The sequence below is a fragment of the Pinus tabuliformis genome, chromosome 3_2 (assembly GCF_031772625.1).
Source record: "Pinus tabuliformis cultivar Carrire ecotype Pingquan chromosome 3_2, CPIR1, whole genome shotgun sequence".
NCBI classification, from domain to species: domain Eukaryota; kingdom Viridiplantae; phylum Streptophyta; class Pinopsida; order Pinales; family Pinaceae; genus Pinus; species Pinus tabuliformis.
In genome coordinates, this window is record NC_142302.1 from 504,092,763 (window position 1) to 504,105,055 (window position 12,293).

General features: G+C 35.0%; 2 protein-coding genes across 2 annotated transcripts; one reads left to right on the plus strand and one right to left on the minus strand.

Moving 5' to 3' along the window:
- Positions 1 to 818: 818 nt before the first annotated feature.
- On the minus strand, positions 819 to 4,502 carry LOC149181502 (uncharacterized). Its single transcript, XM_089418330.1, has 8 exons — positions 4,082 to 4,502; positions 3,371 to 3,992; positions 3,067 to 3,266; positions 2,739 to 2,986; positions 1,691 to 2,650; positions 1,519 to 1,599; positions 1,345 to 1,431; positions 819 to 1,164 (listed from the first exon to the last, which is right to left on the minus strand). The coding sequence occupies exons 1-7, from the start codon at positions 4,345 to 4,347 to the stop codon at positions 1,346 to 1,348; spliced, it is 2,463 nt and encodes an 820-aa protein (XP_089274456.1). The 5' UTR covers positions 4,348 to 4,502; the 3' UTR covers positions 819 to 1,164; position 1,345.
- Positions 4,503 to 5,304: 802 nt separating this feature from the next.
- LOC149181503 (glutamate dehydrogenase B-like) lies at positions 5,305 to 6,804 on the plus strand. Its single transcript, XM_089414236.1, has 4 exons — positions 5,305 to 5,546; positions 5,726 to 5,801; positions 5,915 to 6,001; positions 6,296 to 6,804. Exons 1-4 carry the CDS (start codon positions 5,305 to 5,307, stop codon positions 6,479 to 6,481), a joined length of 591 nt encoding a protein of 196 aa, XP_089270362.1. The 3' UTR covers positions 6,482 to 6,804.
- The last annotated feature ends 5,489 nt before the right edge of the window (positions 6,805 to 12,293 follow it).

Genomic DNA, 12,293 nt, shown 5'->3' on the forward strand with positions numbered 1-12,293 from the left:
AAAGATGTTCTATGATGTTGCTTTCCAGTTAAAGGCTATTTTATTTTTTGATGTTTAAATGGACGCCATATTTGTTTTATTGTTTCCATTTATCTTGGTTGTGCAGTCTGAGAAGCACCCTACAGCTGTATCTTGTATGCCAGGATGCCAACCAGATGATTACTTGCCCATGTGCCTTGTAGTCCATTGATTACATTCTTCATGATCTTGGCACTTGACATTATCATATACTTCAATGCTAAGAGAAGAATTTAGTTCAATCATGATCTTGGCACTTGACCCAGTTCAATGTATATTCTAGTTTGGATCTTGTTAAGGCTAGTGCAAAGGATGATCAAGTTCAGTGCTCTGTGGGATCACAATTCAGAGTACCATTATGATTACAACAAAGCATGTTTTCTGAAGAAGCAAGACTACAAGCCGAGACTTTGTTTGAGCTACAGGACATGCCTGAATCGAGGCTAAGGTTGTATATATGAATCTGAACCGAGCCCTTATGCAAGCTACAATATGACTTGATAAAGGGCTTATATACATTACAGTGTAAAAGATTGTGGAACTGCTTCGCATAATATTAGCAGCTGAAGTTATGTTTGCATACAGTATATGCATATTGATGACACCTGGTGCTCAGAATAAGACATAATTGTCATCCTCACTGTTATCTATTTTATCTCAATTTTCTTTACAGTATATGCTTCTTTCTTAAATATGAACACCATAAATAAAATCAGATTTGTTTTGATCATATAACAGATCTAACATTTGAGAATATATTTGAAGAACAATTTAGATTGATGTCAAAAACAATAATTCATTCCCAAATTGTGGTGTGTATACATCATTGTTACAGCTTAGTCTGCAGTATTAGACCAATTACGTGAGAAAATACAGAAACATTGCAATAAAAAGAACCGACAATTGAATTTGTTGAACAATTACAGAGCCATGTGAATTAACTTGACATTCCATGTCAAAGTTCAAAATTTCATGAAACTTCAGGAGAGTAGTGGCATATAATTGAACTTTTACTTTTGCATTGATGAGAGCTCAAACATTCCTCGGTGCTCATCAGGCACCCATATTTTTAAAATTGCACTGATGAAGGCTCAAACTTTCCTCAAATTTTGCAGGCACCCATGTTCTCAATGTACCTAGAGCCTTCTGAAACAACACAACATTCCATGTCAAAACACAAAGTTTCATGAACTTTCAGAGAACAGATTATGAAAAAGGTATTTTTATAACAACATAACAACGGAAAAACATAAATATACTTATCATATGATAAAGGGCCACCTGACGACGCCATAATAACCTAGCTTATCTATTATTTGTGCATACCTCATTGATTCCCACTAGAGTTGAAGTCCTTCTGTAGATGATCAGTCATGGTTGAAGATGATGCTTCTCCACTTATTCTATAGTTACCTAGAAAAATGTCAAACGTTATCGCAAAGAAATTTTCTAGAGCATCAAGGTATATGTGCACACACAATGAAAGAGTGTCAAATGTACCTGGCATGGAAAGTAAGGTTGGATGGTCTTGCATCTCCCTTTGGTCTTGGGTTATCACCATGGTTGGGGATTGTTGCATTGCTGTAAAAATAAACATACCACATGTTAAAGAATAGTGATGATTAAATACTTAAATCTAAAATCATGACTCTATTCAACACATGAAACTAACCTGGAACCATAGAGACGGCATTATTTGATCGATGACGTCCTCGCTTATTGAGGTATCGAAACTCAAATGGTTCATATTCTGATGGATCAACATTTAAATCAATTTCCAAACCATTGTTTTTTCTGCTGCTTCTTCTTTTCTTTGTGGGGCTAAGGAAACTCTTCTTCCTCTTCAAAGATGGATCAAGAGATTCCAATCCAGGTGTGAAGTCAAAATCAGTAACGTGCAAATTATTGGCTTCATCCAACATTTTTTCAAGCATATCAGTCAATTGGATTGTCTTTGCCAAAGTAGTAGGAGGGTTATCTAAAATGAGATGGGTATAGCTAAACAACTTCTCCCTTGCCAAATGAAGTGCCTCGGCATCTGCGTCAACTTCATTTGTGGCCATAAGAGTAGCATCGACATCTTCATCATGGTTTTGAGGCTCTATATTGATCTCAGGTGGGTCATTGCATATGTTATCCTCTGCATGCTGATGAAGCAATGGATTTGAATTATCCGATTGGAAATACAACCAATTAACCTTTATGGCATGCTTGCAAATGTTTCCACGGATAGACCATGGACATTCACACGTTATAAAATCCTTACGATACCAGGTGACAAGGTATTTTTTATCTCGATCTGTCTGACTTCTCACCCAATAAGCATGTGTTATGTTCTCATGAGGACAACAATCAGTATCCATAATTTTTCTTGCTCGTTCCACTGATGATTCTAGCTGCTTTTCTCTCTTGTAGTTGTTTAGGAATCCTTCTTCTTTTAAGATTTCCTTGAACCGATAACAAGGTTCAACTGTTGTTAGTAGCATATGCAATAACCAATCCATCCTCCGGGCACATTTTTTCCTTCTATCAGATAGAAATGTTGTTTTTAGGTAACAATGGTATGACTCAACAGCATTATTGGTCTCCTGATTTGCATGAGGAAACTCCCGACAACCTTTCACCCACATACCTAATTGCAAATAGAACGATGTCAGTCTCACTCTATCACCTTTATAAAAGAAAAAAATACATATAATATGAAAAAAATGTTTACTTACGAATCTTATCTCCAGTGACCCAATTCTTGTTGAAATAGTCTAAGAACTTCTCTTCATCTGCAAACTTGATAAAAAATTGATTGATTGCATCTTCCACTTCATAATTGAGAGTGTGTTTCATGATGAAACCTAACTCACTGAACATCTCTTTGGCTTTTATGGAACTAGTGGCCAATCGATTGACATTTTTCAACCAAGCCCTCCGTACATGCCAAACGCATAAGATCACATCGCAACCTGTGATCCTCCTGCCATATTCAATGCATTTTAGTGTGATATTTTTAGAAAAAATGCATGTTTGGTTATATCATGACAATGTTAAAGTTACCTCAAGGCACTGATTTCAGCCAGTGCATCATCAACCATGAAAGCATTGACTTTCCAATCAGGACGGGTTTGGAAACACTTGCGCATGAGCTGCTCCAGCCATATTGCAATATCATCTGATGTGTTTCGTGATGCCACGACCCATGCAACAGGCACCCCGCTTTGTTGTTCATCAAATGCCACGAGTGTATACAATTGATACTGTCATTTTCAACATTACATAAATTCAAATACAAGTTATTAATCATTTTGAATGGATACAACTTAAATAAATATATTCAATAAATCATTGGCATCTGACTTACCCCATATTTGTTTGTGTTAAATGTTGAATCCATGGCTATTAAGCTATTGTGCGATAGCTTGACCATTGTCTCCAACATCCACTTTGTTTGAATCCCTATTATAAAAGGGACCTCCACACCATTGGGCTTTTGGTAAAAGAAAAAATCTTCCCGATGCTTTTGATACCAAAGGTTTACACTCATTTCATCCTTTTTGTGAAGTTGATAATTTCCCTTCGCCAACCTATTATAAATGTTTACAATATCTTTCCTGCATAAGAAGAAATCTCTATCTCGAGTTGCCACATCGATGTCAACATGTCTCTTAACGTGGGTTCTATACACTACATCAATAGGCACTCCCAAAAAGAAACAACTCTCTACATATGCAACAATGTCCCTCGAAAGCCTTGGCCTAAGCAAGGCCCTGGTCTCACCTGAAGTGTCACATTGACCATGACAAGCCCAACCTTCCCCATCTACATGTTCATACATATTGAAAGTTAATATTGCTCTATCAGGAATTTCATGCATAACTTTCACAATAAAGTGGCATTGGCAACCCCTCTTCTGCACAAATGAAGTCCTTCGTTTAGCTGAAAGATTTCCTCTTTTGTCCTCTGGGCCAAATGAACAATAATAGCTAAACCAAAAATTTAAATTGTTAGTACATACAAAGAAAGATAACCGTGGTTTCAAAAGATCTAAACAATATATATTTTAAATACTCACATATCATATTGCAATGCAGCAGTAGATCTTTCTTTTGGTTTACCCTTTATTTTTCGTACGAAATTACATGGAGCAATAGGATTTTCTTCCTCTCCTTTTATAAAGTCAGCAACCCGTCGTAACGGGATTACAGCAACACGATCAATACCATTGTTTTTTGTATTTATTTCTGTCCAAACCAAGTCTTTATTAGAGAAAGTCATTTTTCCTTTGAGGTCTTGCACCTCAAGATCCATGATATATTGCCATTTCTTTCGCTTGCCCATTTTGAACTAATCTGGTCAAAGAATATGCAAGGACATCAAAACCAAAATTTCGATCTTAGCAAGTTATTCAACATATATATAAATATAAAACCTCTTTTATGCTTTTTTTGAGGTCTAAAATATCAATCACTCAATGATGACAAAAACAAATAGCACAAAAGGATGCAAAAAATTTGGGATGCAAGCATTTCCTTTAAGATGTTGCGTTTTGCCTCATTCATTTTCAACAAGGCATTCCTTAAAGGAAAGATTCCTTTGACAACATGAACAGATGCAAAGATTTAGTTACAAAACCGTGTTTTCTGCTTACCTAACTCTGAAGCAAAAAAACATAACATAAATATTAAGCAAATGTGAAACAGCAACTCCCGTCTACCAATTTTCAAATATTAAGCAAATGTGAAACAGCAGGACATACTATAACACAGAGACAGAGGAGAAGCGTGGTCTGCAATGAAATTGAAGCTTCCCACCGCAATATTCACGCGAAATTGTTTGAACAACAGAGTGTATGTTTCTCTATTTGAAGGCTGTGCTCTTCTTCTGCCACAAAAATCCTTACATGGCTGTCAGTGAGCCGTCGGTTGCACGATTATTTTTGTTTTATAATATTCAGTTTTCGATATTCTTGGCCAATTGTCCACAAATTCGTGTTTCTTGACCTTATATCCTTTTGCAGAGGACTCTGAAAATATTCCATGAATTAAATTTTAAAAATCTTGGAATAACTTCCGTGATTTGAGCTCATTTTCTAGCGGAAAACTAGTTGAAATTTTGAGATTGAGCCCAATTTATAGTCACTACAATCTTCTTTTCAATAAATTCTGTTTGGATTGGCATCAGGAATGGATCCTATTTGTAGCCATTGTACTTGAAGATTGATAAAGGTGGACCATTGTACCTTTGGACAACAGCCCGGATGGCAATTGTGAGGATACCCCTGATCTCATTGAGGAAATGCGAATGGAAAAGATTTTGTACTCAGAGTTTGAGAAAGGTGGAAAGGTCGTGGCTATAAGTGATATCACAGGTGCATTAAAGAACACCAGTTGTCTTGATATTCCTAGCATAATAAGATATTCAAAGGAAAATGGTAATATTAAGGACTTCACAGAAGCAGAGGCAATTGACCCAGAATGCTTGTTACATGAAGAATGTGATGTACTAATTCCAGCTGCTCTGGGAGGTGTTCTTAACAGGTTAATTTTTATTTAAATTTTTCCTTAAATATAGCAAATATGGAAGACGAGGAAAGACACTTCTATGCCAAATACTTTTGACTGAGTTACTGTTTTAGATGCATGACTGTTGAAGTATATACTATTGCTGCAAGATAGATTTGAAACAGATGTTGAATGAAAGTGGATGTTCATCGCAGGGAAAATGCTAGTGAATTGAGAGCTAAATTCATAGTTGAAGCAGCAAATCATCCCACAGATCCAGAGGCTGATGAGGTAGGCTGGATTCTTATCAAGATGAATTATTTATTTTTTCCTTTTACTATTTCAAAGATACTTAAATTTAGTGTTAGATTAAAATTAAAGGATTTTAGGCTTTTAATGTACAGATTTTATCAAAGAAAGGAGTTGTTATACTGCCAGACATATATGCAAATGCTGGCGGTGTAATTGTCAGCTATTTTGAGTGGGTTCAGGTAACTAAAGATGGGAACAACTTTCTGTTTTCTGACAGTTAATTAGAAGATGATAAAATATTATGTGACTTGGAATAGTTTGGCAGCCTGCATGGTGTTTTTCTTACTCTCCCCACTCAAGGTGAATCTTGGGATAGGTCTTTCTAGGATGAGAAGTATTGCATTCATTCTCTTGCAGTCCTGTTTGATGTAATTCCAAGGACAATTCTGTTTATTTATACTGGTCACACCTCTCTGCTGATGTCACACACAAGAATGTTATTGTGAATTTACTCTGTGTCTCTTTCATTGCAGAATATCCAAGGTTTTAGGTGGGATGAACCTCAAATTAATAATGAACTATGGACATATATGATGAGGGCTTTCACAGACATCAAGGATATGTGTAAAAAACTTGATTGTGATCTACGAATGGGGGCATTCTCACTTGGACTGGAACGTGTGGCTCGTGCAACCAACTTAAGAGGTTGGGAGGTATAAATATTACTCTTCAGAAGTTGATGCCCTTTGTCAAAGGGTGCATGCTATTGAGTTCCTGACAGCAGTCCTTTGGGGAATGCATTTCCTTCATTCATTTGATAGTTGATGCTGTTGAGTTCTTTAGGGTGGTTGGCACTGTAATAATAGAACTTATTTCTTTATTCATTTAAATATGATGTCAACAATTCAGGACTGGCTGCCATTCTAGTGCAGAAAAATTTCCCTCTATTTATATCAATTTCATGCAATTGAGTATGGATGACTGGTTGCCACTGTAGCGGGGAATTTATTTATTTCATTCATTTGAATCCTGTCCATGATTATATTCTGCAAGGTTTTGTCCTTCCACTTTGATTTTGAAGTTATTAAAATCTGTCTGACACTATAACTATCAAAACACAAGCTAGTTCCTCTTTAGGGCGTGATATTTATGGCTGTCCCTGTACTGCAACTTCTATCTTATTGTACAATCTGCGAGCAATTTTGCTTTGTCTGTTTGTTTTATTGTTCACCCATCTTATCATGCTTATGCTTGCTTTCTTGTTTGGAGTTGTGTAATTTTACTAGTATAGCTACCCTTCAGCTTGTCTGCTGTCTACAAAATCGTTCTCTCTATTTTATAGGCCTTATAATTCATTGTTCTTGGATTTAGGCTTTAAGCACAATGCTTAGAAAATGAAGTTTATGTTTGTAGTCAGGAACAAAAATTCCACACAAGGGCTCTCCTATGGACTTACAATGTTGGTTTAGGCGCCTTTAATGAGATTAAGAATGATTTCTTAGAAGGTTAAAATATATCGAATTTGAATCTGTTGATTTCTAATATGTTGGTCAAGGCCCACGCGTAGGCTAAGAGGATCTATGATGCTACTTAAATGTTCAAAGTTATAAACAATTGAATTAGTCCCCTGTATCATTTCCTCAATGATTTGGTGGAACCCAATTGTACTTATCTATATTAAGAAACCATCAGGAAATCTATATTTGGATTGGCATCAGGAATGGATCCTATTTGTAGCCAAGCATTTGGTTCTAAGAATTGGAATCTCATAGGCCTTTCTCTGCAAAGGACCAGTAAAGTCATCCACCATAAGGCTCAGAATCCTATGATAAGCTGGCTACTTTCTGGATGGAAAATCAAATTCCTAGATACAATGAGAAACTTCAGAAATTCAATGTTAACAGATTTTCTCCTTCCAAATTTCCCAAACCACATTTTTAAAAACCTCATCAGGGACTGCGTTTTGGTGGGAGACTCTGAATACCAAAACAAGTTATGAATTAATTTTCCAATGGCAAGATATTTGAAGACTCTTTCAAAAGACAAAATACAAAGGGCTACTGGCAATAAAGTGCATTTCAGCAAACCTCTCTCTACAGAGGAGATCTAAACCCCAAAATCAAAAAAGACCATGAAATATAGCGAGTTTGGCTTAATTAGATGGCTTCCTATATAAAAAGAAATAAGACCATGAAATATATCCAATTTCGCTAACTTACATGACTCCCACAAATACACGAGCATATATCCTGCTATACAAAGATGACAAGTTGACTGCTTTCTGGATGAAAATTCGAAGACCTAAATACAAAGAGAAACTTCAGAAATTCAATGCCAACAGATTCTCCTTCGTATTTCTAAAACCTTCTCTCAGATTGTGCTCTGCTAGGAGGCTCTGAATACCAAAACAGGTTATGAATTGAGACTCTTGAACCGCTCACTCGGGAGGAGATCTAAACCCCAAATCAAAAAAAGAGCATGAAAAGTATATCCAGTTTGGCTAACAAACATGCCCACACAAAAACATGGGCATGGATCAACCCAGACAACGATCATTAACGCAAGTTTGACTGAATTAACATGTCGCAGAAATTGGTGGAGATGCTCACTTAAAAGCATTAAAATGACTAATACTCTGATTTTATAACCACAAAAGCCGAAGTTCAAATCACAACAGGGGTATGGGCTTCATAAAAGTAAGAATAACAGAGGGATTGTAATGGTTTTAATTTCATTTTTTAACCAGGATTCGAAAACCTGCGGATTTTGGAAAGAAATTCTGCGGGAGAAAAATCGAACCACAGAAAATAGTCTTAAAGGGATTACCTGCGAGGAGTACGTGGCCGAAGGAGTTCGCAGAGGATCGAAACCACAATGGCGGCAGTAGAATGGCTCCAGAGTAAGGGTAGGGGAGCACAGCGCGCGGGTGTTGAATTCGAATGGAGGGAAAGGAGTAGTCTATGGAAAGATCGCGCATGAAGGAATTACTCCCCGAGCCAGCGCATTCCCTTGTGCAGGAAGGATGTCAGGCGATCGGTCAGGGAATGTCAGGGCGGACCGGGAGGTTGGCGGAGAACGGGAGGAGCGATGGTGGCGGAAGAGGGGGAGATTTCCGGCAGCCGGAGCCGGACGATTTTCCGGCCGGTGCCGGAAAAGGGGCCATTCTACTGCCTCCATAGACTACTCCTTTTAAAATATATATTTATATCTTTTAAATTTTATATAGCTGCTTATATCTATATATATCTATAGATATCTTTTATTAATATATAAATTAATTATTAAATTAAAAATATTATTTTTTTAAATTTATATTTTTATAATTTAATTATACATAGCTTTAAGATGTATATAAATAGCTTTGAAATTTATCCACAAAAGGTTTAAACGGGAATTTATATATATATAAATTATTAAATTAAAAATATTATTTTTTAATAATTTATATTTTATAATTATAAAAATATAAATTTTTAAAAATAATATTTTTAATTTAATAATTAATTTATATATTAATATAATATATATATATATATTTGTGGATAAACTTTAAAGCTATTTATTAATTATATTTTTGTGGATAAGTTTTAAAGTTATTTATTAATTAATAAATTAATAATTAAAAATATTATTTTTTAAAATTTATATTTTTATAATTATAAAAATATAAATTTTAAAAAATAAAATTTTTAATTTAATAATTAATTTATATATATATATACATATATATATATATATATAATAATCATGAATTCCAGTTTAAACCTTTTGTGGATAAATTTCAAAGCTATTTATATACATTTTAACGCGATGTATAATTAAATTTAAAAAAATAATATTTTTAATTTATATATTAATTTATATATTAATAAAAGATATCTATATATATATATATAAGCAACTATATATAATTTAAATGATATAAATATATATTTTAAAATAATACTAATTAAATAGTCTACGCATATTAAACAAATGATTTATGTTTGCCTTATATGCTTATTCATTTTCCTTTTGCCCCACGTCCGGAAAGTGATAGCTAAACAATAAGCTTGTATGGAATATTGGATAAGTAAATAAATATTCTAAATTTAGGAGAAAATAATGTAAAATATTAAATTTTGATAATTTAATATTTAATACAAATTTATTATATATTTAATACAAATTTAAAATATATTTGATATAAATTTAAAGTAAATGTTTCAATAAAATTAAAAGTTTTTATCGGTTAAGCAATCATAATAATGGTTGGTGTAATGGAGACCAAAGATTTTGATGTACAAATTGGGCAAAATTAATAAATTTAATTATTTTTATTTAAAATGGACATCTATTTGGTCTAACCATAAAATGATTCTCCGAAAATCAAATTAACTAGGATTTTTTATTAATAAATTTCAATTGTAATATTAATATGGAGTTGTTTTTAATGTAATTTTTTGAATTTTTTGGTGCTCAGAATTTGGTGAAAAAATTGAGGTAAAATCTTAATTTGTATTATTTAAACTATTTTTTTTATTGTATATATAGATTCAACTCTGTGAGAACCTTTAGATTTAAAACCCTGAAAAATCTTTAAAACACTTCTATTAACATGATTACCCATAAAATAATATATTTGAAAAACATTAACACATGCGGTAGGCGGTAGCAGCAATCAGGCAGGGGCGACCCGATGGATGGCCATGGGCATGTTGAGGCTCGTTCCTACGGTCGCGAGAAGCAGCCGAAAATTCTTCATGCAGCATGTGTTATCAACGAACGATGGATGCACCATTGGTATGTTGTATGTATGGGTCATTGGCTATTGGGTTATTTGTTGCGGTATGTCGATGATCTTTTAATAACATGATATGAGCATGCACTAAGGCGGGTGAGTGACTTGTTGTTAAGAATTGTTACCATTGATAATCACCTTAAAAGTTTAGAAAAAAATTAAAATTTTAAGATATTAAATCTATATAATTTTAGTGTTTATCAGTTTTCCATGAAATTAGATTCATTTCTATATTTAAAATACAATTTATATTTATTATCAACTTTGATCGATAATTTGCTCATAGGTGTTTCTATTTCGACCGCGGTTGATGAACCCACATTGACTTTTGATTTTTTAATATATCGATGGGCGCGATTAAGTGTGAAGGGAATATGCTTCGTCCCAGTCATTCACCAACCACTGCAGTGATGGGGAGCATTCACCAACGACTGCAGCGATGGGAGCGTGGAGCGATGGAATAAAAAATATTTTTAAGCACCTTGAAAATGAAATATATATAATGTAAATTGAAATATAACGAGTTAATTAAAAAATAAAACATAAAACATAAGCCTAGGGGAGGAGAAAAGATTAAAAGATGAAATTTGAAACTTTAATATTTGAAAATGTTAAAAATTATATATAGAAAAATTACGTAACTTTAAAAATGTTAAATGTTAACTTTAAAAATGTTAAAAATTATATATTAAATATTTATTTATTAAATATGAAATATTATATTAAATTTAAGATAAATATATAATTTAATATATTTATATGAAATTTCTCCGATGAGGTCAGAATTTTGGAGTATCTGGTAAATTGAGTTCTATGACTGCAAGTAATTAGTTTGTGGGTGGAGGATTAGCTTCTCTGTCTTTTCATCTGAACCGACGTACTAGGGTGTGTAAAGGCATTTGTGTGAAACATTTTAATGTCTCAACGAGTGTGGATGGAAAAGATCTAAGGAGCGGGATGGCTCATTGCTATGGCTTTTGTGTTGGTGTTTCAGTTCAGTGTTGTGCTTCCGATTGGTATTCTATGAGTAAAGAGAAGCAACGACGGTGGATTTTCAGAGCAAGGTGGCAGCTATCAAGCTTTCCCTCCGACTCTTGGCAGTGTAAATTAATCATTGTTCTTCTCCAAAGGAGGCATCCCGTGCTTTTCTGCGAATGCACAGTGCAAACTAAGGTGGTTCGAGTAAGTTGGTATTTCTGGTCACACTAGAATTTAGAAGGTGCGAGTTGTTGGTCCGCTGGAGGCTCCTGGAGGTGGTATAGTTGGTGTTGTTGTTGGCGGTGGCGATGGTTGTGCATGGGATACTATGTCTCAGGTGTTTGGACCGATAACTGGTGTGCTTTATGTCTCAATGGGTGTTTTCTTGTGTGCTGTGGGGATAGAGGAATTGCCTCCCTGAAGGTTACTGTGGAGGTATGCTGGTGTGGTCTGCGAGAGGCCCCTTGGGGAGCTTGGGCCAAGGTGAGATTAACCCGTCCATTCTATCTCTATTTTCTCAAGCTCTCGGTGCTCTGAAGGGTCAGAAACTTGGAGTGCACAATTGGTGGAGTGGCAGTAGCTGGGTTGTTGCGCGTGGTTGTCTGTGGAGTAGTTTGGGTGACGGGAGGTCTGGGCTCTGGGTGAGGCGGTCTTGGCGATTTACAGTGGGTCGGGCCTTAAAGGTTGTCGGTGGCTCCGACACTCTTGAGCCGGGTATAGGTAGTGGTGTTGCTGGTCTGTTCAACATGCAGCCTTCCCCTCAGCGTGGGCGT

What these genes read in the sequence shown, in the direction of transcription:
- LOC149181503 (XM_089414236.1), top strand. Translation starts at nt 5,305, where the DNA reads ATGCGAATGGAAAAGATTTTGTACTCAGAGTTTGAGAAAGGTGGAAAG. An exon ending in CTGGGAGGTGTTCTTAACAG is followed by an intron (nt 5,547 to 5,725) that starts GTTAATTTTTAT and finishes TGTTCATCGCAG; the next exon opens with GGAAAATGCTAGTGAATTGA. An exon ending in GCTATTTTGAGTGGGTTCAG is followed by an intron (nt 6,002 to 6,295) that starts GTAACTAAAGAT and finishes CTTTCATTGCAG; the next exon opens with AATATCCAAGGTTTTAGGTG.
- LOC149181502 (XM_089418330.1), bottom strand. Translation starts at nt 4,347, where the DNA reads ATGGGCAAGCGAAAGAAATGGCAATATATCATGGATCTTGAGGTGCAA. An exon ending in TGCCGTCTCTATGGTTCCAG is followed by an intron (nt 1,600 to 1,690) that starts GTTAGTTTCATG and finishes TTATTTTTACAG; the next exon opens with CAATGCAACAATCCCCAACC. An exon ending in AACCTTACTTTCCATGCCAG is followed by an intron (nt 1,432 to 1,518) that starts GTACATTTGACA and finishes ACATTTTTCTAG; the next exon opens with GTAACTATAGAATAAGTGGA.